The sequence below is a fragment of the Leuciscus leuciscus genome, assembly GCF_965113295.1.
Source record: "Leuciscus leuciscus genome assembly, chromosome: 3".
Classification (NCBI taxonomy): domain Eukaryota; kingdom Metazoa; phylum Chordata; class Actinopteri; order Cypriniformes; family Leuciscidae; genus Leuciscus; species Leuciscus leuciscus.
The window spans coordinates 18,222,784-18,248,612 of record NC_138727.1 but is presented as its reverse complement, the minus strand read 5'-3'; the positions used below and the strand labels follow the sequence as shown (position 1 = coordinate 18,248,612).

The following is a 25,829-nucleotide window of genomic DNA, read 5'->3' as shown; positions in this document are numbered from 1 at the left end:
AACTTGCGCAACAACAACACAATCATTATTAGAGCATATTTTGTTTTCTAACGAGAAAAACAGTAATCATAAAACCAGTTAATTTAAATTAACTACATGTATGTAGCCGCAAACTGGTAAGCATTAATCATCTGATTCCTTAATTATTTCACTCAGTAGGTTGCATTCTGTCAGCTCATTTTTTGACTATATCGCCTCCTTGTGGACAATACTGAAGCACACTAATTCATGGTATAAGCAATTAAAGGGATACTCCACTTTAAAATGAAAATTCTGTCATCATATACTCACCCGCATGTTGTTTCAATCCTGTATGAATTTCTTTCTTCTGCAGAACAGAAAGGAAGATATTTAGAAGAATGTCAGTAACCAGACAGTTTCTGGTCTCATTGACTTCCATAGTAGGAAAAAAAAAATACTATGGAAGTCAATGAGACCAGAAACTGTCTGGTTACTGACATTCTTCTAAATATCTTCCTTTCTGTTCAGCAGAAGAAAGAAATTCATACAGGTTTGAAACAACATGAGGGTGAGTATATGATGACAGAATATTCATTTTAAAGTGGAGTATCCCTTTAAATTAGTTTTTTTTTTTCCATGCTTTAATCGTCCACAAACGTTCAATTTTCACCGCTTCAACGCAGCCTACAGCATCAAATAATAAAGTTTTAGCCTATTTGAATTTAACATCAATTTTAAATCTCTATTTTGTGCACCTGAACAGCACGTTTTAATCTTAACTTAATTTAGGATATTGTTTAATATACTCAGAAATTCTTTCTAGTTCAAAAAGGATTGTTGTACCAGAATTATACACTCTCAAAAAAAAGAAAAGAAAAAAAAAAAGGTTTAAAGAGCAGTCACAGCCCCTTTCAAATATTACTAAAATGTACCTTTTAGGTACTAATAATGTACACTTTAGGTACTAATGTGTACCTTTATGGTATAGGCCTACTAATATTGACCCTTTAGGGACAACTAATGTACAAAAGTGAATCTTTTGAAAAGGCACTGCCCCAGCGACAACTTCTGTACTTTTTTTCGGAGAGTTTAATGCATAAAAAATGATAATAATAATTTTTCAGTAGGTCATATCATGCAGATTCTGACTATAGACAAAACAGCTCAGGTCAGTCACACAGGAGATTGTCTGTTTGCTTTTATTTCATGAGTTTATTGTGAACATTATGGCAATGAATATTAAAACATTTTAGTAGCACCATTTTCTTCAGCTTTTAATGATCGTTAACTTTAAAGAGGACAAACTTTTTGCTAATCTTCATTTGCTGAGGGTAATTCTACATCACTGTGCTAATCACTGTCAGTATGCTTTATCTAAAAGTGTTACACTGATGAAATAAACCTCCCAGTTAACCTCTCCTCTCACTACTACAAATCTAGTTTAAAACATAGACAAAAAAAGCTTAAACTTGCTAATAATGCCAATTATGAGACTAATGGTTACTATATTACTATAAACTGACATGTTAAGGTAGTTAGTGAGCATACAAACAATAAATAAAGGAAAAATTGTTGAATACATAGAAAATATTGCTTCATTGAGTACACCTGAATATTTGGTCTTCTTTATAATAGTGCTGGGTTAATAGACATTTTCATAATAAACTTTAAAAGGCTTGCATCTTCATCTTTCAAAAGAAAGGAGTAGGACTTTCTTTTTCTATAACAGATTTCAAGTTTTAAGGCCAAATCAATCAGAGAAAAGTTTATACATTTTTCTTTGATTATGGTTTTTAAAAAAAATTTTAGCTTCTACTAAAATTATTTCTTACTATAAATCTTTTACACATTTCAAGAAATATGAATGCCAAAATTCACTCATTTGAATTAGGTAATTCTGTGCTATGCAGAGCATCTTCACAGTTGGACAAGAGATCCTTCTATTGATTTGGAATGTCATGCTTTTGTAATTGGTCCTGAATTGGGTTCAAAAGGGGACTGACTGAGCCCTCGTCCCACAGAGCTGCCCCTGAGATGGGAGTCATGGGATGTGACCCAGGCAGAGAGGGTGGCAGGGCTTATGCATCATCACCGCCACACAGCAGCAGAAGGGCTTTACGGTAGTCACCTGCGGTATCACCCTGCAGTAACAGAAAAAGATGAGAAAGTTTACATTTCACTGATCTGGGTGAACAAGAAAATGTTAGAAGGTGTACACCTGCATGCATGAGCATACATTAATAATTTTGTGCAGGGAGGTTGCAAACTTCTTGCGGAATTCAACACGTATATCCAGCATGTCCACCTCACTGCGACAAACCATGATCCTGATCAATGTCTGGTCATCGGTGCCTGCCCCCTACAGGATGAAACGAGAATTACAGCAACAGGTACGTTCTTTGAAGGTTAAAGGAGAAGTTCACTTTTAAAAAAACTTTTGCTGATTATTTACTCACCCCCATGTCATCCAAGATGTCCATGTCTTTCTTTCTTCAGTCGAAAAGAAATTAAGGTTTTTGATGAAAACATTCCAGGATTTTTTCACATATTATGGATTCCATTGGGACCCAAACGGTTCAAGGTCCAAATGACAGTTTCATTGCAGCTTCAAAGGGCTTTAAACGATACCAGACGATGAATAAGGGTCTTATCTAGCGAAACGATCGGTCATTTCAAAAATAAAATAAAAAGTTTACGTTTTATAAGCACAAATGTTCGCCTTGCTCTGTTCTGTGATGCGCGTTCGTGACGTCAAGTAATACGCAATTACGTTGAAAAGGTCACGCTTGAAAAATTGAAGAAAATGTTCTTTTTGGCTTTTTAATATTAAAACACTCAGGATGCGCACACGAAATGGGCATTTTAAACGATAAACTGACACAAATACATTTGAAAATGTTTATATGGTCCTCCTTCCGCACATTTGTAAACACATCAAACTTGACCTTTTCAACGTAATTGCGTATTACGTGACGTCACGAACGCGCATCACAGAACAGAGCAAGGCGAACATTTGTGCTTATAAAACTTAAACTTTTTTATTTATTTTTGAAATGACCGATCGTTTCGCTAGATAAGACCCTTATTCATCGTCTGGTATCGTTTAAAGCCCTTTGAAGCGGCAATGAAACTGTCATTTGGACCTTGAACCGTTTGGGTCCCAATGGAATCCATAATATGTGGAAAAATCCTGGAATGTTTTCATCAAAAACCTTAATTTCTTTTCGACTGAAGAAAGAAAGACATGGACATCTTGGATGACATGGGGGTGAGTAAATTATCAGCAAAAGTTTTTTCAAAAGTGAACTTCTCCTTTAATATAGTAAGTAAAATAATTTTGTTACCTTAAAAATAAAAAGGAAAGCAAAATAATATAATATTTAAAAAAATTAAACATTTCTTTTCAGCTTGTTGTCAACGCTACATTTTTCATTTAGTTTAACTTAATGTACTAATTAAAACTAAACCTGAAATAAATAAAAAAATAAAAAAATGACAAACACACAACAAAATTACAAAAACTTTTTTTTGAACTTTTTTTTTTAATGTTCTAATCAAAGAGATAAATATAAACCCAGAGACAAGTTGTGTTGCAGAACAGAATCATTCCTATTATTCACAAATATTGAAACACATACTCACCTTCATGGCTTTGTAAAGGCTCTCCGCAAAATACCCCGGTAAACTGCGGGCACACTTCACTGATGAGACACAGAAGAGAGTGTTAAGAGACAAAACAGCCACACAGAGAGAAAAATCCCATGATTCTGAGTGCTGTATATGGGTGATTCTTAAAGGGATACTTCACCTCTGGAAAGATGAATGTGTATTTAAAATAGGCCATTTATGTAGAAGAAATGTGAAGAAAATTTTGAATTTGGAGTTTTCTAGACTGAGAAAAGACAGAAAATGTATTTTTGGCTTATGTGGATGAAAGACAACAACTCCCAGAATGCACTTGCTTCACTGCTCTACAAGGCCACGCCTCCCGGTAAGAGAGCGCAGTTGAAAACAACAAGGTTATGCTACTAGTGAGTCTCCGTGACAAGTTTGCCCGGGATATCGAGCGCGAGGCCGATGGCGTCATTACTGAGACGCGCCGGTCTCCTATCTCTCACGGAGGAGCGGGAATTTTCTTAGCAATGTTAAAACGCACATCGACTGATCACTTGTTTAGCGTTCATGTAAACACTTCATTCAGATTCACCAATCGGAATGAATTCAGTTAGATTGAAACAAAAGGTGTGCATGTAAACACTGAATGGCGACTGCAGAAAGCAAAAGCTGAATCCCGGACATTTTGGACGATCTCGACGGCCGGACATGTCCGGGAAAAAGAGTATGGTACCGCTACTACTCAGCTTTCTCCACAGAACAAGAGCCTGCTAGCTTAGCTTCCAAAGAAAGACGGCTGATACTGTGTACATTCTGTGAGTGAGATCCCACCTCCTATGGGCGGGTTGAAAACATGCGGGACAGCTCCTCCTACTGGCTGTAGTCTTTAGCCTCTGGCCAGAAAATCCTCCGATGACGCAAAATGACGATTTTTGCGTCATTGGAGGATTTTTTCCAGACCAAAAATACATAAATCTCTCATCTCAGGGGGATATGAGGGTGGAAAGCACGGTAATTCGAAAATACTACAGGTTTTCTACTAATACAAAGCTTAATGCTAAATCCTGAAGTATCCCTTTAAGTTATAGGAATGATTCTGTCCCCTAATATATGATTTTATAGACAAACTGTAAGGCATGGCCCCTCCCCAGACTTTTTACCTTCCCCTCTATAATAAAAGTATAAAATAAGGAAATTGTTATTTTGCACTTTCTAATAGGAACTTAATTGAGATCCATATATCTGTGTGTGTGTGTCTTACCAACAGCCAGGAGTACTTCTTGGAGGGTTCCTGAGGTCTCTCTCTGGATGCTCTCCTCTATCTCATACCCTGAGAGCTTTCTATACTCCTCGAACACTGCAGATTAACAGAAAACTAATGAATATACAAAACCAAACATAACAATATCATTAACTCTGTGCATGTTTTGAACTGACCTTTCCTAAGGTGAGCACTACTACGGTTTCCCAGGATAGTGATGAACTGGCTTTCATCAGTTCCACACTTCTTTTCTCCTGCGGCAAATAGAGCCTACACACAAACAGTTTTTAAACTTCACAATGACAAACTGACAATACACACTACAAGCATTAGATGGCAGCATTTCACCTCGTTTTACATCAAGTCAAAAGATGCTTATTCAACATCCAAACTTTTATTAGAGAAAGACAATTTTGAACAGTTGTTTGCAAATATTTAGGGGTCGTTTCACTGGCGGAGCTAGGGGGTGGCCAGGGGTGGCCGTGGCCACCCTTGGTCTAAGCTTGGCCACCCCTTTGGCCACCCCTTTCACAACTGATTTCTGTCTCTTTTTTTTATTGACAAAAATTGCGTTTTTTAAAACGCTGAACCGTCTCTTTAAGACCACAAAAAACGTGAGACTTTTCAGACGCACACTCCAACTTCTCCTCAGCGCCAGGCGCAAGTCAAACGAGTACGGAAATGTGCAAGTGCCGAATGAGCTTCAGCAGAACATCAGTGATATGCACATAGTAAATATAGAGTCAATCTTTCTCAACTGGTGGGTTGCAAGACCGTTTTGAGTAGGCCTAAGTCGAATAGTGTGCAGTCAACAACAAATGTAATTCTCTTTTTTTCTAATGCTACTTCTATTTTAGAAGATGTGTGTGAAAGCTTGTGACACTTCTGTCAGATGCTGAGAAAAAGTGCGTTGTCCTTATTCAGTTGGCTATCTTCGGTAAGATGACGAGATGTTGTCAGGCCAAATGTCAGTAAAACTATTCTGTCCTACGGCGGACATCCGTTGTATTGTGCTTGCGGTACGCTCATCACGCGCAAATGCGGCGTGCTGTAGCCGTAGTTGTCCTCAATTAACTGATTGGATCAAAAAGGCGATTAAAACTGTCATAACTGCATGCATGTATTTGTTATATATGCGTCACATGTGTCTGGATTAAAATATTCTGCTATGTGAGATCACAATATAAGGCACAAACTGATATGTAATGTTTTAATGTCCAAATAAATGTGAGCACTGTGCATTTGTACTAGACGATAGGCATTCATTTTGCGTTAATTTGTAAAGGACAAACAAAAATGGATCATTTGGGGATTCAAAAGAGAACTTTTGTTTTCCTTTTTAATTTAGGTATGATAGAACTGTTGCAATTATTTATTTTGACAACTAATATAGAAAGTTAAACTTTTTTTTGACAAACTCAGAATTGGTTGAAGAGTTCATTGATTATATAAAACGCATTGAAGGTTGAATAATCTTTGGACTACAGTATTTATCTGCATGTTATCTCATCCATGAAGATGCAACAATGTAGAACAAGCTATTGGAGATTTTGAGAACCAGAACCAATCTAACTGAGCAAGTTGAACTTTAGCTATAGTGTGTGCCCTTTTATTACTATTTAATTAATTTTAATATGAGGTAGTGGGTAATAATAAAAAAATATAAAATTCACTCAGTATTCCATGATTCCCAATTCACTAATATCTCAATTACAATTAAGTACAAATTAACTTTATTCAGTTGTGTAGGCACTAAAACAGTCCAATACATTATCAAATTATTTTTTATGATAAAATAATTAAGATTTCTGTGCCACCCCAGACTGGTTGCTGGCCCTTGCCCTTGGCCAGCACCACCCCTATGAAAAAATCCTGGCTCCGCCACTACATGACACTTTTTTCGACTAAAAAATGAAAAACTTTTTATGCGTTTTGGCCGTTCATTAACACGACATCAGTGTTTTGGCAGCCTGAACGGGGATGGTTTTTACAATGTTGTTGTCTGTATGCAAAAAAAGCAAAGGAAAATCTTTTCCGTTTTTAGTACATCATTGTCGTGTAAACACACTCAGTTACACTGGACTTAATAGCAACAAAACTTACATAAACAAACTTACCTGAGCATCACTTTGGATGAGGTTCTCTTGTATACCCTGCTGTCTGCTGGCCTATGGATAAATCATTTAATAGCAAATAAATTAATTGTAATACTAAGACAAAACAACCACACTTAAAGGGATAATTCACCCAAAAATGAAAAATTCTGTCATCATTTACTCACCTTTAATTTGTTCAAAACCTGTATGAATTTCTTTCTTTTGCTGAACACAAAAGATTATAGTGTGAAGAATATCAGGAAACCATTTTTATTAAATTTTTTCACTATGGAAGTCAATGGGGTCCATCAACCGTTTGGTTACCAAAATTCTACAAAATGTCTTTTTTTGTGTTCAGCAGAAGAAAGAAATTCATACAGATTTGAAACAACTTGAGGGTGAGTAAATGATGACAATTTTCATTTTTGGGTGAACTATCCCCTTAAGTCTATGGCTTTTTACAGTGGGTTGACTTTCCAGTCTTACTTTATAATAATTATTTTCATATACAGATAAATTATTGTTAATTGACATCTTGTATTTTCATTTTTAAAAAGATTTTTAATAGACTGCGTACTTGTAGCAAAACAACCAGCATCCTCTCGAAATGACCTGCGGTGTCACCAGTCACATCTTTCTCCAGTTCAACTTTATGCTCTATAATGCACATATAGACATCATCAAGACTAAAGACAGCGGCATTCAGCAGCACATATTGCACAGCTGGCAATTATTAAAAATTAATAATAAATAATATGTATAATAAAAGTATAAATAACTAAGAACAAGAATACTAAAAAGTCAAAGACGTATAATACATAACCCACACAAACAGTTACCTTGCTTGTATAAACTTTTGATCTCGTTGATTTCATTGGCTAATCTAGATGCCAAGATCTCAATCAACACTTTCTCATCTGTGCCTGCTCCCTAAAACAAATGCAAGGTACAGATATACATTGTATGACAGTGTATTTTGCAAGTGTTAATGTCAACAATCATGAATATTTGAATTCTTAAAATGAATGACCTCCCAATAATTATTGATATGTACCTTAATAGCATTCCGCAGAGATGTGACATCAAACATGATGGGAGGAGTCATCAGAGCTACTATCAGAGACTCAAACTTCCCAGTGAGCTCGGACTTCAAATTATCCACCAAATCCTGAACAGAAAAAATAAATGTATACTTTTAAGATTTTAAATTATATATATATATATATATATATATATATATATATATATATATATATAAATAAATAAATTATATATATATAAATAAAAATAAATAAATTATATATATATATATATATATATATATATAATTATATATATAATTATATATATAATTATAATATAATATAATATAATATAATATATATATATATATATATATATATTATATATGAAGAGTTCAGATGCAAAAGCCTCTAAGTGCCATCTGAAATTTTCTTCTAGAGCTCGTATATTTAAATTCAATAATTTCACTTAAATGGCAATGAAGATTACCTATTAATTGTCATTTAAGTGAAATTACTGATCTTAAATATACGAGCTAGATAAAAATGACCATTCTAGAAGAAAATTTCAGATGGCACTTAGAGGCTTTTGCATCTGAACTCTTCATATATATATATATAAAACCAGCATCTATTCAAATAAAACACTAAGATGTCCAGTGCTATTTTAATTTTAAAACATAATTTATGCTAATGCTGTTACTGTACCTTTCCATGCAGAGTTTTGAATGCAGCTTTGATTTCTTGGCGCTGTGCATTACTGCGTGCTGTCACCAGCTTGAGAATAGCATCCTCATCGGTGCCTGAGTAAAAATAATAATAATAACGTTGATTACCATTACTTTATTCTTCGACATAATGAGAAGACTGATACCCATCTCTTAAACCCAGATACAACATTCTCTGAGTATTCATTTATGAGAAACAAATAAACTGATTAAACAAGCAAAACGTATAAATTAGTGTCTAAATACAAATGCATCCTTACACAGCCGTGATTAGCCAAATAATAATAAATTACTCTAAACGTGTAAAATCTCTCCTCTTTTACGGCATTACAGATTCTAATTTACAGTTATACTGGTTCTATAGATATAATACTATGTTATTCCATAACAGTCATTCATTTGAAGGTGTACTGATCTTTAATGTGTCAAATTGGCATTTAATATGTTAGTCAAACTCACCAATTCCTTTCATGGCCTTGTAGAGAACCTCAGCATCGTTATTAGCATTGAATCCACTGTGGGGCTTCACTGTTCCTCTGCCAGCCTAAAACAATTAGAAACACAACATTTTAGTTGCATGTTCTCTTTTCTGTAGTATGTATTTATTTCACTTCAGGAACTTCAGTAGCCTAATCTATGAATCATGACCACACCCTTATTTCCTCTGCAGCCGACGGTCTGTCTCTTTAAGAAGCTGTGCATTTAACTTTTACATGCAGTGGTTTTCCACATGGAAACTTTGAGCGTCTACCACAAAAAGTATGTGTGGGGGGAGGCAGAGGAATGACACCAGAATACTGGATGTGGACATACAAATGATTCATACAATACCACAGTATATAAATTAATTTGACATTGTTTTATACATTCAAAAAGTAAAGTTAAGATTTGTATTATGTTTGTGACCTAAGACAGATGTTATTGCCCACTCAAATTGAGGAAGTTATGCAAGATCCCAGAAAACGGTCTTCAAACATCAGCTGATGTAACCAAAGATCTTGCTGATCACACGATCTTTTGGGTAAATCACATACTTTTTAAATCGTTTACATAATAAACTTGAAAGAAGACAACACTCCAACCGTGTCTGTTTGTGGGTCAAAGAAGTCACAGGAAAAGATACAAGCACAGACACAGGCACACTGGTTTGTTCATATCTCAGTTAAGCCCCCAGGGTGACAACCACACTACTGACAAAACAAGGCACACAATTACACTCTAAAGCCTTTTTCTAAACCTCACTGTATCAGTGGAAGCTCAGAACATACTGCAAATCCATTTATTATGGCTTTTCTTCTATGTAGTAATTGTTTTACTCCCATTTAATTCTACAAGACATAGGCTGCATCCTGAAATCTCATACTTCCCTAATATATAGGCAAAATCAGTATGTGAAAAGAGTAGCATGTCCGAATTAACAGTATTCATAAAACAGTAGTTGAAAAGTACCCGTATGACTTACTACTTCCTGTGAGATTCTGAAGAGCACATACAATGGACACTTTACTATCCCATGAGGCCACACAAGTGGATTTGTTAATGGCAGTGAAGCAACCCAACTGTCACTGTAGGTCACATGACGATTGCAGTACATCCAGATTACATTTATACTTCATATTCATATTATATAAAACATACTTTTTAGTGTCCGTAAAGTAATTCGTTATACAAAAGTATGTAATTTTGGATGCAGCCATAGACTGTATGCGCCAAGGCTATGATATGAGGTCAAAAGCAGTTAAGTTCCCAGACATTGTCCGATAATCAATGTGAGCATGCTTATTATGTATAAACTGGCAAGTCTAAATCAGCTGCTGTCTATCACACAGCTGTTTTTATAAGTCTTGCCAATTACTACTCACAGCTTTTTTTATTAGATAAACGAAATTACATTTCGTTGTTTCGGAGAGGATACGTATTGTTCGTCTCGAGCCATATTGTTAATGGAATAAAGGAATGTGCTGAATAACGCAGGTTTGAATGCTTTCTGTGGTTATCTAAGAATGTGGAGCGCCAGCTCCAAACACAAGAGATTCCTACCGATGTGTGATAGCAACATCATGCGTTACAGATTTATTCTGTGCAAAACAAGCATTTAAGGAAGAACTTGCAGATTCTTGAGACACGGGATAGCAATCTTTCCTGATATCAAATGTACCTTTTTTAAAAAATAAAATTTCACACCTGTGTCCATACTTTTGTCAACACTCAGATATTCACCACAACATGTGTCAATCTGCCTTCACCCTGAAGATTCCCTTTTTGATATTTCACCTGAAATTATTTTCAAATATCAACAAATATCAAAATTGTCTGATTTGTTTTATTGCTGTTTTTTACATTTTAGTTATGTTGATGATGTTTTCCATTTTACAACCACGATAATATAAATTAAGATCATTTTATTTTATTTAGTTTAAAATTTCAAACCATTGTAATTTCACATAATGGGTACTTTAATACATAAGTGACGTGCAAAATATGTTTGTTTTTTTGTAAACAAGATTCCATATGACTGTGGTGACCATTCAATAGATGGAGCTGAAAGTCAGGTGGAAACCATTCTGTAGTTTCCATTCATTGAAGTGAATGCTAATTTATATTAAACCTTTTACAAAATATAAGATGGGCATTGCACCAAAATATAGCTGTAAATAGCTCTTAAATTGTTAAACGGATTATTCCAGTTCCTTAAACATAAACGTTTCTTCTTTTTTTCAGTTCTGCTGCCTTTTTTTGTCCCAGTACTCAAGACTCAGTGTGCTGTCATTTGGTGTCATGTTACTCAGCCTCTCTTCATACAATAGACTGAACATATTTGACACCCAAATATATGGAAAACTAAAGCAATATTAATTTACCAACAGCATCTAGAGCCCGATTGTTTTCTAGTCCCCTTTTAAAAGCTGGAAATAACTAATTTACAAAGCAACTGCAGCTCTCACTGTGTGCACACCTGATATTAAAGGGATAGTTCACGGTAAACAGAAAGTTCACTGCATGCACTCACTGACTTCCATAGTATTTTTTTTTTCCTACTATGGAATTCAATAGGTGCTGTCAACTGTTATGTTACCAACATTTTTTAAAATATCTTATTTTGTGTTCAACAGAAGAAAGAAACTCATACACGTTTGGAATAACATGAGGGTAAGTGATGACAACATTTTCATTTTTGGGTGAACTATCCCTTTAATTATATTCTGTAAGTAAGGTAAAGTATGACGTTCAAATTCAAAAGCCAAGATAATAACATAGTATCTAAACATTACATTACTGAGTTTATGAAATATTATTATTATGCTCCAAGTCGTAGGAAACAATCTATCAGTTTACTTTAACTCAGCTGAACAAGGGTAATAGGAAACAGAGGCGAGAGGATAGAGGAGAGGAGAAACTGAGAGAGAGACAGACAGGAACGCCCATTGGGTCGTTTAGCCCACACGAATGAGTCAGTAGCTCTCGTTTACAACAATTTTTTTTCTTTCTAACATCACTTGTTTGTGGAAAAAAAGTTGTAGTAGCTAGTTAGATACGGTTTCCCCCCCAAAAAAACTTAAACTACTCCCAAAATGTGTCGCCTTTATTGTTGGATAACGAGGAAGCATCGTTTTAGGCTACTCTGTAAGTAATACAACACGAGTAAATGGACTTAAATGGATGGGCGTCGACATATGAACTGTCGGAAGTTTATACTATTCTCAACAGAATATTGAATATCTTCAGAAATAAAGGCGTTGAAACTTAATAGCGTATGTGATACAAATGTTATAGACTTTTATTTCAACAATAGCCTAAACAGACAGATAACTTACCATGTTTGAGATTTGCGTAGCTTACTTCAAAGTGCTCGAAGCTAAAGACATAAACGACAAAATAGTTCAGTAACAAACATTAACATGTGAATATTATCAAATACATAAAGTGATTCTGAAATAATTAAAAGCAGTGTTTAAGAAACATGTTGGAATGTTTGCAGACAGGTATAGGTCCTGCCAGTGAACTCACTTACCGTAAGAAGAGTTTCAGTTTAAAATGTGATGACTGCAGTACAGACCGAAGCAGCAGCAGGAATGAGGAATGAAGAAGTAGGAGGATTAAACTTGACTACGATGTGTTGAGCCACACCTTGGCAAAAAAGCCAATCGCTGGGACTTATGGGTAGTGGTGTTTTTGCTTTCGTCTTATAGGCTATTTCAACATCTGTGCACACGAAAGCAACGAATCACTTCTGGAGCAGGCATTAGGGGAGAGTGGGGTGAGTTGTGCCAGTTTTTACTCAAAGTGACTTTAAAGTGAGGCCATGGCAGTAATGCCTTCAACTTAAGGATGTACATATATTTCAGGATGTGGTGCATCCCTGAGAACAATAACTTTGGATCTGAAATAAATTGTTTCAGAAATATAGCTCTTGGGAAAAAAGTGGTCTCATGGCACAACTTGCCCCTGGTGCGGGGGAAGTTGTGCCTTTGGGGGAATACATTGGGGGTAAATTGTGCCAGTGATTTCTGAAGTAAAACAGAACATTTTAATGTTATGAACCGTAATGCTATATGAAAGCAAGATAAATTCAATACAAAATTAGTCATTTAAGGTTTATTTAGATATTGTCACCCTGGAATACCATAGCATGCGTTTTTCCTTCTATGGTCAATTGCATAGGAATTTTGTATTGAACATAACTCTGGATCACAGTGTCAAAGAGACAAGGGGGCGGGCTCATTTTACTCAGACGACCAATCAGTCTCTCAGGATCATTGTGAAGCTATCAAGCTACGCCCTAGCAACCATTTAGAGCACCATAGCAACACAATATATGATATTTGTGAATCATTTCAGGCAAAAAGGCTTTGGCAATAGATGCCTGTTGACATTGCGCTGTCTGTCAATTATGTAACATATAAGAATAAAGTGACTAGGCTAATTTCTAAACATCCTATTGTGACATAGGCCACTTAAAAACGGAATAAAACTTCTCTTTAATAACATAGTGCAAACTCAAAACTGAAATCAGTGTTAGCTAAATTAAACAAATAACAGGCAGGCCTAAGTCAAACAATGATGAGGCATGCCCATCTCCTCACTTCTCAAGATTATCCCCTGTGAGTATATAGGTCTAGGTGGTCTGGATCTGGCACAACTTAACCCAGGCCCTTTGGCACAAATCACCCCAGACCCACAAGTTTGAAAAACTAGCATGATCCAGCAGTTAAGAGCTAACATCATGCTAACTGTATAGACTCATTGTGTCGCCTACTAAAGCACTAAAACATGTGTGAAATGTTTTCAAACTTGTCTATAATTGTTCAGACACTACAATCAAAAAACCTTAATCATAGAAATTTTACTTTGAAAGGGAAAAAACTGTTTTTTGCACTAAAATATGCTTAACTCTCATGCCATGTGTCTCCCCTCTTTGGAGGACGAGTAAAAGTGATTGCTTTTCAAAATTATGTGGTCACATGACCAATTTCTTCTATGGTTTTCTAGAAACAAGGGTGGAACTACTTCCCCCCTGGCACAAATCACCCCACTCTCCCCTACATAAGAACATAGAATGTAAGCATTTATTAAACACTTATAAACATAAACTTTTGCCATCCAGGAGGCTATATGGTTTGTGAAATCTGATGTGATGATGGTCCCCCACCCTGTTGGTCAACAAACGTCCAGGTGCTCTCATTGTATAAGACAAACAGAGAAAAACTATTTGCCAAGCAACACATTAAGACTAATCAAACACACAAAGATGGGTGTCACATTACACTAATCTAACATTTTATCTGGAAAGTAACTCATTGTTGATTTCCACATGCATGCAAGACTTGCTGATCAAATTTCAATCCCAAACATAAATGCAACTGCATTGGGTTCTAGAGGGCCTTGGCAAGGAATTAAAACATACAGTCTTTATGTAACAGTTTTTACCATCACTTTAGATGAAATTGTCTGTAATCACAGTACAGTGTGCACATGTACTGTTAATTCACCTGAAATATTTTATTGCTTGAATGATATTATTGTTCTGGTTTTATTATTATTATTGTTTATTTTTTTATATATATATTTTTTTAGGTTAGGCCTACTGTGCCAAATCAATAATTTGATAGACAATTACGTGCAATTAAACTTGTCCATATGCTTTATGTGATGAAACTGTTAATCATTGCGAATAGATCATTGCTTTGGGCCCTGTACATTTAAAAAATGGTTGTGGGCAGTTGTTGAGATTTTCAGTGAATAAATCACTTCCGAAAACTTGGAATATACAGTTGCTATCAAAATGATTCAAAACCCCCTTGACCTGCAAGACATTTTGCTGCAGAGAACAACATTTTATGAAACAATTTGACAAAGGGATCAGTAAACTATTATAGAATGTTTATTAATACACATTTGAGTGATTCTAAAAATGTAAAGTTGATAAAAAAAAAAGAGTAAAACACCAAATCAAATTGGCTACACACTTAAAAACGTTGGGTTATTTTTTTAACCCAACCGTTGGTGTATGCATGTTGGGTCATTATGTTGGGTTATCTTAAAATTTGTTGGGTTATTTGTTTATGCCGTTGGGTTATTTTTAACCCAACATTTTTAAGTGAGTATAAACATTCATGCACAAAATTATTCAACCCCCAAAAGTCCAATTTTGTGCAGAAACATTTATTCTTTATAGCCTCCAATAAATCCTGCCTGTAAGTGCTTAGAAGCTTGTCACCTCTTTACTGCAATCTTGGCCCATTCCTCACTTGAAAAAGCTTCCAGATCACTGATAATCTTTGGTTTTCACGTTACCACTGTTTTCTTCAAATTCCACCAAATATTTTCAATGAGATTTAAATATAAAGACTGTACAGGCCACTTAAGAACATTCTACGACTGATCCCTGAACCAGGCTTAAGTAGATTTGGATGTATATTTTGGGATGGCTGTCCTGCAGGAAAGTCCATTGATCATCAAGCTTCAGTCTCTGCACCGAAGGCATCACCATCTTTTCCAAAATGGCTTGATACTTTAAAGAATTCATGATGTTCTTCATACAGTCAAGATTTCCACTTCCTGCAACAGCAAAGTACCCCCATAGCACAATACAACGGCTGTCCGCCGTATGACAGAATAGTTTTACTGACATTTGGCCTGACAACATCTCGTCATCTTACCGAAGATAGCCAACTGAATAAGGACAACGCACTTTTCCTCAGCATCTGACAGAAGTGTCACAAGCTTTCACACACATCTTCTAAAATAGAAGTAGCATCAGAAAAAAAGAGAATTACATTTGTTGTTTACTGCACACTATTCGACTTAGGCCTACTCAAAACGGTCTTGCAACCCACCAGTTGAGAAAGATTGACTCTATATTTACTATGTGCATATCACTGATGTTCTGCTGAAGCTCAATCGGCACTTGCACATTTCCGTACTCGTTTGACTTGCGCCTGGCGCTGAGGTGAAGTTGGAGTGTGCATCTGAAAAGTCTCACGTTTTTTGTGGTCTTAAAGAGACGGTTCAGCGTTTTAAAAAACGCAATTTTTGTCAATAAAAAAAGAGACAGAAACAGCAGTTGTGAGAGGGGTGGCCAAGCTTAGACCAAGGCTGGCAACCCCCTAGCTCCGCCAGAGGATCAAAGTGCTCGTTGCCGCTGCAATCAGTGTACAGTGATCAGGATGTTCTGGATGTTCAGGATCTTCACTCGGACGCGCGCTTCAATCCGTTGTGGAGACTCGTTCCCTGTTCTCAGGAAACATGTTACAGTCGTAACCTGAGACGTTATGGTTATCATCCTTTGTGTGAACTTAGATTCATCAAAGTTAATTGAACTTAGTTACCTGAACGTTACCTGAATATATATATATATATATATATATATATATATTATATATAGCCTAGCCTATATAAAATTACAAACAGATTTACAGGCTTTTCTTTTATTACACAGATGATGTGTGGTTTATTTAACTTGCTTAGTATATATATATATATATATATTTTTTTTTTTATTGGAGTCTTTTTCTGATGCCATTGTTTTCCTTGGATTTGCAGTTCCATGCAATTTTAAGATTTTCTTGGTTCATTCCATGTTTTATAGGCAACCTCTGTCATGATAATTCAGATTAGCACAGTTGGTTTTAAATTAATCTTATTTTAGTTCAGGACTCCATAGTCCAGGTGTAACTAATCCTTACTTAATCTGTGTTACAGAAAGCCATTTTTTAAGACACGATTAACTATTCTAGATTAAGGCCTACTCCTGTCTTATTTTAAACCCTGTCCGGGAAACCGCCCCATTGAGTATTAACACAATTTTGTACCATGCCATATATAATAACTAAGTGACTTAAAAACAGCAGCGTTGAATTATTTAGTTGTATTACAAAAAGTCCTACAACTCAAAAGCATTATATATTGGCATTATCACTTTTAATTTGCCATTAAACTGTTATAAATGAATTTTAGAAACAAAAAACAAAACTCTGTATCTTTAGAAAAACTTACATTTTAGTCTCTGGGTAGTTAAATAATTTTGAGTGCAACTCAATCAAGTTTATGCTTTTATGGTGTTCTTTTGTCTTTTTTGTCATTAAGTTCTCATTCTCTTTCAAGAGAGGGTAGGATATATATTTATTTTTTCAAAAAGTCATCTTTTCTTGTCCACTAAAGAAAGAAAATAGTATGGGATTGGAACAATATGAGGGTGAGCAAATAGCCATAAATTAAATTTTTGGTATTTGGTAAATACTAAAATTAAAAGGGGCAACATGATGATACCAGTTTACAGGGCTATAGCCTTTATTAATTATGTAACTCATAGGCCTACTTTGAGTGTGTAAACTGAATTTCATAGACAAAAACATGCTTGACAGTATAGGCCTATAAACCCACTTCAAATTGACATATTTAAAACATACCAGAAAGTGCAAGTCATCAGTTGTTATTTCAGCTGATCCACTCAGGTCAAATGGAGTGTTGTGAATAGAACAGAGTTAAAATTATAGTCTTTTGGTTCTGATTTACGCAGCTTGAGTCATTAAGTGCACCTAATACATTCCCCCACTTTTTAAAATAATCTACAGTAAAATGTAATTGTTTCTGTTTTAATCAAACGATTCATCAGAGCTGGAAAACACTGGTAGCTTCCAGAATCGACCGATGGCGGACCGACCTATTGCTGGAGAATCTGAACCAACTTTTTCCGTTTTTCTCTCTTTCGTGTGGCGTTGCCTTTTTTTAGACACACCAAATATACAGAAAAGTTTCACTGCCGGTGTAAATATGTGTGCCAGTAGTACATAAATAGCACGAGTATCTGAGCGGACACCCCTCCGGTCTGTGTAAATGGAATATGACCGGTCGCATATATGATCCTCGTGCTCCCTCAGCAGGGATTGTGTTTTCTCGGGCGACGCCTTTCAGAACTCTTGAGGAGTGACACCCACGAACGTCTGCGATCATGGAGTGGAAACCGATGGAAATAAACCCGGAGGTTTAACGCTATGTCATGATTTAGCCACGTTAGCCAATCTGTTTGTAGAGCATGCTTTCGCTTTCTCTGGTATGATTGTGGCCGACATATTTGTGCGTTTGTATTGGTTTCAGATGCTGAATAAGGTACGTTTGCTGAGTCATAAGATGAGAGGATGATGATGATGAGACTGTCTGTGGCGTCTGGGGCTGAACTGTCGTGGACCCGAATCTGAAATGAAAGGGCGTGGGCTTACACACATCACCTATGCACGAAAACAATAACACGCAGAATTTCTAAATGCATGCTTTACGCAATGATTTGTAATTTTGCATAATATCAGAATTAAGTTTGTCGTTTATAAACAATCGACAATGAAAACCCCCCTCATTACAAACTTGAAATATTTTAGACCGCTTTATTTTATATGGGAATAACGGGTATCGCGTTGTGATTTTTGTAAACCTTTTCTCTGTATCTAGGTATTGAGTAAGTTGGGTGTGGGCTCGAGTTGGCGTTTTGTGGATGTTTTGGGTCTGGAGGATGAGTCTTTGTCAGGAGTGCCATCACCCTGCTGTGCCATGATGCTGCTCTTCCCTTTAACGCAACAGGTACGTACGTACGGAAGCACGCACATGATGAGCGCGCACACAATGCATTACATTAAACGCGGGCGTGGTCATTTCTCACGTGTAATCCTTTAAGACTATTTGTGTTGCTCAATCTTAATAGTTTATTTTAGGAAAGAAATGAAAGTTGTCACTTTAGTTTAACATTTAAACTCACAGAATGAATTATATAACGTTATTTATAACTATTTAACCCACATCCTCTTCTTTCTTTTAGCATGAGGACTTTCGTTCCAAACAGTCTGTTGATGACACTAAATGTGTTTATTTTCTGAAACAAACTGTGGTCAACTCCTGTGGAACTGTGGGATTGGTGCATGCTGTGGCCAACAACCAGGACACTATTGATTTTGGTCAGTGGTGCCATGAACATCTGCTCATACACCAGATGCTTATTGATGCAGAATATAGCTGATGGCCTTGTTGATTTTAAAAATATTACATCTAATTTATCTTTTGAAAACTTGACTGGCTAAATCAACCCAAAAATATTTAGATTCCTTAATCAGGTTAATCCAAAGTGCAACAAATTTCATATGCATCATTAAAGCAAAAAACGTTTATACAAATATTATAAATCAGTCATATGGCACAGTTTGGGTTGTTCGGGAGAGAGGCAGATTCAAGACTTAACATTTTTGTGTTTTTTTTTTTTTCCCTTCTCCCTACCATCTATAGACAACAACTCTACACTGAAGAAGTTTCTCAAAGCCACCTCAGGGATGTCTGCTGCAGAAAGAGCCAAAGAACTTGAACAAAATAAGGTATTGCAAGCATTCATTAAAAGTTGAGCCACACAAAATGTGATTTGCCAAAACCCAAGATTAAGTTAGAAATATCACAAAGTTCATGTGACCATTTTCATTTTTGTGTAGTATTCAATACCACCAGTAGATGGTACTATTGTATTATATTCCATGTTTTTTTTGTTTAAAGTCACCATGAAATCCAAATTGATCATTCTTATTTATGGAATATTGCAGTATCCATTATAAAGAATTTACGTAACTTAACAAAATAACTTCCACTCCCTCTTGCAACATCTCTTCTCTCTCTGATAATGTATGTTCTGGCGTGAGTGTCGGACAATCTGTCACTCTCATGAGATCACCGCAATAACAAACCACAACCGAGTTTCACTCGGATATATGCCACAATAGAGAAGTCTATCGCATCTTCTGTTTCATATTGACTTTAATTAAAATGCATTCAGGCTTGATTTGTGTTTTTAAAATGAAGTTAATGTAGTTACAATTTTATTCAGGACATCCAGGAAACTCATGATGCAGTTGCTAACGAAGGAGAGTGTCGGGTAAGACAAAACAACTGACAATATAGCACATATACTAGTTACAAATACAAGTACTAAGTAATGACTTTAACTTAATTTTTTATTTTTTTCATCTCTTATAACAGCCAGAGGCAGACGAAGTCAACTTCCATTTCATTACATTTGTCAATGTAAATGGTCAGCTTTATGAGCTGGGTAAGTGGGTGACATGTATTGTGTTGTAGTGTCTGTTTCATTGGCCAATGACTTTCATTTAAGTATAAACTCCTTTTAAAACGTCTGAGATGAAAAAGTGGGTGTTTTGTCACATCAGATGGCAGAATTGATGGACCTGTGAGTCATGGACCTACAAAACCAGAAAGCTTTGTCATGGTAAGGGCACATTTTCCTGGGAATGGCCTTTTGTACTAAATGACAACTGTAATCACTTTCTCTTATGAACCGTAATTACGTTCAAAACTGTAGATTTAGAGCACCTAAAACAGAGTCATTTTCCCATTTCATCTCTCTAGGATGCAGCAAAGGTGTGCCGTGAGTTTACGGAGCGGGAGAAAGGGGAGGTGCGTTTCTCTGCTGTGGCTCTCTGCAAGGCCTGAGAGGAAACAGACCACTAAGCTTGAACCATGAGCAAAACCCTTCAACCACTTTACTATACAGAGCACAGAAACCAAACCTGTACCATCCCTTCATACATGCTACACAAACTGCCTGTCTGACTGTGAATTAATGTAATTTCCTATTTATTCTAATTTAGTTTTGTCTCTTGAATCAATCTACAACTACTATGCTCTCTGTAAACATCAGTGTTAATTTAGCTTTTGTTGATGTACCTTTTAGTTCTAATGTTTTGGGCACTTTTTTGGAGGGGCAAAATTTTGCAAAAATGTGATGTTCACTAAGCTTGGAGGTATATGTGCAAAATAAATAGAAGACAGAGAAGGGTATTCTGCTTCTGTGTGTAGTATTGTCATTACATGCTGGAACTATCTGACATCACTAATTAACAGTTTAACTTTGCATTTAGACAATACCATATGTAGTTGACGAATATTGAGTGGTGTATGTAGTTTATTTTTGAGGTGTGTGTATAGGCTTCAGTTGTAATTTAAATTATTCATCCCCCCCCATTGCAAATCAGGTTTATTGGCAAAATGTACTGACTGTTTGCAATGAACAAACTAATTGAAATGGCTCAACAAATGTTTCAAGTGGTTTCCCCAAATTCAACTAAAAATGACTTCTGCAGTCTCAAAAATATTCAACCTTTTCATGGCAAGCATTTTTAGTACTTGGAGGAACTCCATTTTGCCATTATGATCTGCTGAAAAAGAGATATGTAACCTGACACCAGCTTCTGGCAGCGTTTCTGAAGAATCTTAACCAATTCCTCATGAGCAATGGCTTCCGGTTCAGTAACATTCTTGGGTTTACGTGCTGCAACTGCCGCCTTCAAATCGCACCAGAGATTATTTAAAAAAATGTATGAGTCTTCGATTAAGTCAGGTGACTGATGGGCCATCAGTCACCTGACTTAATCGAAGACTATGGCCACTGTAGAATCTTCCAGAACATCTGCAACCAATCCTTGGTGGAAGTTGAGGTATGCTTGGGATCATTGTCCTGTTGGAAGTTCCAATGGCACCCAAGCTTATGCTTCCTCACTCACGACATGTTTTCTCATAGGATTTTCTGATACTTTAATGAATCCATCTTACCTTCCACACGCTGCAGGTTCCAGTGCCAGAGGATGCAAAGCAGCCCCAGAGCATTACCACTATACTTAATTGTAGACAGTGTTCTTTTCATCATATGCTTCATTCTTCTTCCTCCAGACATACTGCTGATCCATAGGGCCTAAAAAAATCCAGTTTGTTTCATTGCTCCCCAGAACAGAATCCCAAAACTTCTGTGGGTTATTTATATGATTTTGAACGCTTTTCTTGTGCTTTTGGGTCAGTAGTGGTGTACGTCTTGGAGTTCTGGCATGGAAACCGCATGCGTTAAGTACTCGTCTTATACTGTGCAAGCTGAAATCTCAGTGCCTGTTGCCACCAAGTCTTGCAGCAGGTCTTTTACAATTTTCTGAACCTGCCTTCTCAGAAATCTGGTTCCAGCCATTGATGGCTTCTTTTTTCTGACCCGTCCAGGTAGTTTAACCACTGTTCCTTTAACTTTGAACTTGTGAACTATGCTTCCAATGGTGTCTCTAGGAACATGTAGTGCCTTCGCTATCTTTTTGTATTCTGTTCCTTGTTTGTGAAGGACGATGATATCTTCTCTTCTTTTGACTTAGCCATTGTGCATTTTTAGCACACTGCAGTGAGATTGTTAGGATGCTTTTTGTGATTTGTGGTGTTCGATCCTCCTACAGTGGGTTGTTTTAAGCTGTTTTTAATGCATTGCTATGTGGTTGCCAGGATGTTTTGGGTGGTTCCTGTCTGTTGACATGCTTTTGCCTAGGTTTCCTGAGCAGTTGTTAGTGTTTTGCTGTGCGGTTGCTGGACTTTTCGTTGTGGTTTTTCATGCATTGCTAAGTGGTTGTCAGGACATTTTGAGTGGTTGAATGATATCCGGTTGCTTTTAAACAGTTAGGTTAGGGTCCCTCACATGGTTTGCAGCTTGACGTGCTGTAAGGGCTTGTGTGCATCAATGATGCTGAGAGCTATGCCACTGGTACTTCAGAACTACTAGTAGGGTTACCCATAGTGGACCGGTGGACCATATGAGGTTACCCCAGTGGATCTCAGCTGTGATGCAAGACGAAGACAAACCACCTGGACAGTAGCAGATTGGCCTGATGTTCCTGGCAGAAGATCACAGTCTTGTGACGGTGGCAACAGCACCAGAATTATCAGCACACTTGTAAAGGCTTCAGTTGCCTTCTAAAATTAACTTAAGTAAGCTTAAATGCTTGTGTGTGTGGTAAATAACTTCTAAAATAGTTTCTAAATTTAGCCACATGATCATGTGTAGGCTATATTGAGTAGAACAGTGAAACTGATTTAAATACAATTACAATTTATAACAGGTTCAGTAATCTAAACTTCATAAAGCAGACGCTCAGTAACGAACTTGTGCATTAATAATCAAAACAAATCCTTATTAAAACAAATAAAAACTAAATGTACTGAAAAATTTAAAGTATAAAACACTAAACTGAAAGTAAACTAAAACAATCACAATGTGAAAAAACAGCATCAGAGGCTCAAAAATATAATCATTCAGTATGTTGTTGCATAGGTGAGAAAATAATAAAAAAATATATTTTATTCAAGTTGTCCTTGTTTTGTGTTTCATTTCTAAAGTCTGACTGTATTTTAATATATATTTATGCAATATGCATCAAGAAAAAAGGCAAGATCTTATTGTTTTTTTCCCTGTCCATATTATGTGCACTGTGGTCTCAATTTTATTTTGTAGCATTTGAACACACGGTTGAAACATTCTTTAAAATATCTTCTTTTGTGTTCATCAGAAGAAATAAAGTCATATAGGTTTGGAATGACATGAGGGTGAGTAAATGATGTGATTTTATTTTTTGAATCAACTCTTTAATCTCTGTAATGTCTGTGAGCTTGATTTGCAGAAGGCCATACAAAAGAGTGGACTGCTTTTGACTCATAAATTCTGGATTCAACACAGTTTTTAACATGATATTGAACTACAACCTATTTTAAGGGCCAAGACCTACCAGTTATGAATAGAGTGTCAAAGACTTTAGAACAGCAAACTTGTCTAAGTGTGTAGTACATGTACATTTATACATTTAGCAGGTTGTTTTATTAACTTGCAATAGAGGAACATAAGCAATTCACCAACAATACAATACAATATTTATTTATAAAGCACATTTAAAAACAACCAAGGCTGACCAAAGTGCTGTAGAGAACAGAATACAATAAAAATGAAACAACCATTGCATAGCCAACGCTTGTTTTGGGTTTCACCAACGATCATTGTATACTAGTACAGGTGTATTAGAAAGCTAGATTAGGTGAAATAATAAATCTACATCAGTAAGGAAAACATCTAACAGTAAAGTGTCGAACGTCTCTTACCTGTCATTACTGATGTCAACAGCTGCTCAGAGTGACAAGTACGCAGCCATCTAGATGTACAGACAAAGGCTGCGTCCGAAAACGTAAAAATGCTGCCTTCGGAGGATGCATTCCAAGGTAGGAAGGCATCAAGGCACGTCCGATTCCAATGTCAGCTTCACTTCATGTCTCTGCAGCATAGATGTATCCTTCACTGGCTTTGATATCCCACAATCCTGTGCTTTCTATTCTGTGATAGTCGAGCTAAAAAAATAAAGATGGCGTCTGAAATTTGCGGTTGGTGGTCAGTTTGTGACGTTTAAATGTTCGTTTGACCAACGTTTTCCACTTTAGATTTTTTCTCCATTTGTATCATTATATATTTAGTTGAAACTCAATACTTATTTTTAAAAAATGTATTCGGCAATTTCTTTCAAAAAACTAAATCCTGCCATCATTGGCGCACAATGAATTGTGGGGTAGGCAAGGCAGCAAAGGATCCATCTTTTGAATCCTTCATTTCAGAGAAAAAAAAAGGCCGCATGGAGGCTACATTTGAAGGAGCATTCGAATTGGGACAGTCTTCGTTGCGCTACGGTGACGCAATCCGCCTTCGTTTTAGTTTTAAGAGTTTTTTAGACAAGAATGTTGTTATTTAGACCTCAAATATGCAACATATATAATCAAACGTCAATTTGTTCAGACGTTATCTGAGATTTAGCTCCAGACCGTCAGCAGCCATTCAGTGCTCATGTACCATGTTGTTTCATATTTATTTCGCACTCTTGTGATATTGCTCATAGGCTTGTTTGTGCATAGACAGCTCAATTCGGTTGTTAAGTCGTGACGTAACCACTCTCCGATAATACTCTTTCCGGGTCCAAAGTCGGTCCTCTCAACCTACCTACCGCTTTCGCTAGTGTTTTGGTTATTATTGAGTGTTTTTACAATGCCGCAGTGCTGTGTCCTGTGTCCCGAGCTAACTCACTTCAACCTCGTAAATCTTCTTTTTCATTGATGCCTGGACTCTACCCTTAATTATGCCACCTGAGTGATGAGCTACACTAACCACTCTGTTGGTGTTAAAGGAATTTAAACCGCCAAGGGTGCCTCACTAAGAAGGACGTGATCGTAAATAAATGTACAGGTTCCACCATTGTTATTTCTGGACGAGAGGAGCGCTAGGACCCGGAAAATGCTAAACGTGACGTGTGACGTCAGACTTAACAATCGGATAGAGCTGGTAAGTCCCGCCCCTTCCGCTAACCCCACTGGACCTAGGTTGAAAAATCGTCAACGCAAGTGAATGTTAGAAAATAATTATTTTCTGGTCCCGTTTGAATTTTGCCATGAATGTGAACATATGTTGTCTGTGAATTTTTTATACAATTTTTTGTGTGAAGAATGCTACAATTTAGCGGGTAGAAGTTTGATACGGTTAGACTTTGTGTGAGAGCACTTTGTGGACTACAACTCTTCGCTGCTTTCGACGGGAATCTGAAGAAAGAACAGCCCACTTGGTTTGAATGGTGACATTTGGGTACAAAACACACAGGCATCTCGATCTGTCTCCATAGATTATCGCAGCATTAGCACGTGATTTGACAAGTGGAGGGAAAATATGTTATGGGGTGACGTCACATAGGCGACATGTAGTCTTTCTCGTTATGTCTTTTCCACAACTGCCAGCCAAAGAATCATACAATATACTGTCAAACTCGTAACA

At 36.5% G+C, this 25,829-nt stretch overlaps 2 protein-coding genes across 2 annotated transcripts; one reads left to right on the top strand and one right to left on the bottom strand.

Moving 5' to 3' along the window:
• Positions 1-1,144: 1,144 nt before the first annotated feature.
• anxa5b (annexin A5b) lies at positions 1,145-12,805 on the bottom strand. The gene is made up of 13 exons (XM_082165556.1): positions 12,696-12,805; positions 12,499-12,539; positions 9,143-9,227; positions 8,664-8,758; positions 7,988-8,101; positions 7,773-7,863; positions 7,511-7,590; positions 6,955-7,005; positions 5,014-5,107; positions 4,838-4,933; positions 3,604-3,662; positions 2,198-2,320; positions 1,145-2,102 (listed from the first exon to the last, which is right to left on the bottom strand). The coding sequence occupies exons 2-13, from the start codon at positions 12,499-12,501 to the stop codon at positions 2,040-2,042; spliced, it is 954 nt and encodes a 317-aa protein (XP_082021682.1). The 5' UTR covers positions 12,502-12,539; positions 12,696-12,805; the 3' UTR covers positions 1,145-2,039.
• Positions 12,806-18,018: 5,213 nt separating this feature from the next.
• On the top strand, positions 18,019-21,010 carry uchl1 (ubiquitin carboxyl-terminal esterase L1 (ubiquitin thiolesterase)). Its single transcript, XM_082164605.1, has 9 exons — positions 18,019-18,167; positions 18,281-18,292; positions 18,629-18,757; positions 18,993-19,128; positions 19,454-19,539; positions 20,040-20,087; positions 20,192-20,261; positions 20,380-20,438; positions 20,579-21,010. The coding sequence occupies exons 1-9, from the start codon at positions 18,135-18,137 to the stop codon at positions 20,660-20,662; spliced, it is 657 nt and encodes a 218-aa protein (XP_082020731.1). The 5' UTR covers positions 18,019-18,134; the 3' UTR covers positions 20,663-21,010.
• The last annotated feature ends 4,819 nt before the right edge of the window (positions 21,011-25,829 follow it).

Coding starts and splice junctions, on each gene's coding strand:
- uchl1 (XM_082164605.1), top strand. CDS start 18,135: ATGGAGTGGAAACCGATGGAAATAAACCCGGAG. Junction 19,129..19,453: donor CCAGGACACTATTGATTTTG/GTCAGTGGTGCC, acceptor TACCATCTATAG/ACAACAACTCTACACTGAAG. Junction 19,540..20,039: donor AAGAACTTGAACAAAATAAG/GTATTGCAAGCA, acceptor AATTTTATTCAG/GACATCCAGGAAACTCATGA.
- anxa5b (XM_082165556.1), bottom strand. Junction 7,591..7,772: donor CAAAAGTTTATACAAGCAAG/GTAACTGTTTGT, acceptor TGTGCATTATAG/AGCATAAAGTTGAACTGGAG. Junction 2,321..3,603: donor GCCTTTACAAAGCCATGAAG/GTGAGTATGTGT, acceptor TTCATCCTGTAG/GGGGCAGGCACCGATGACCA.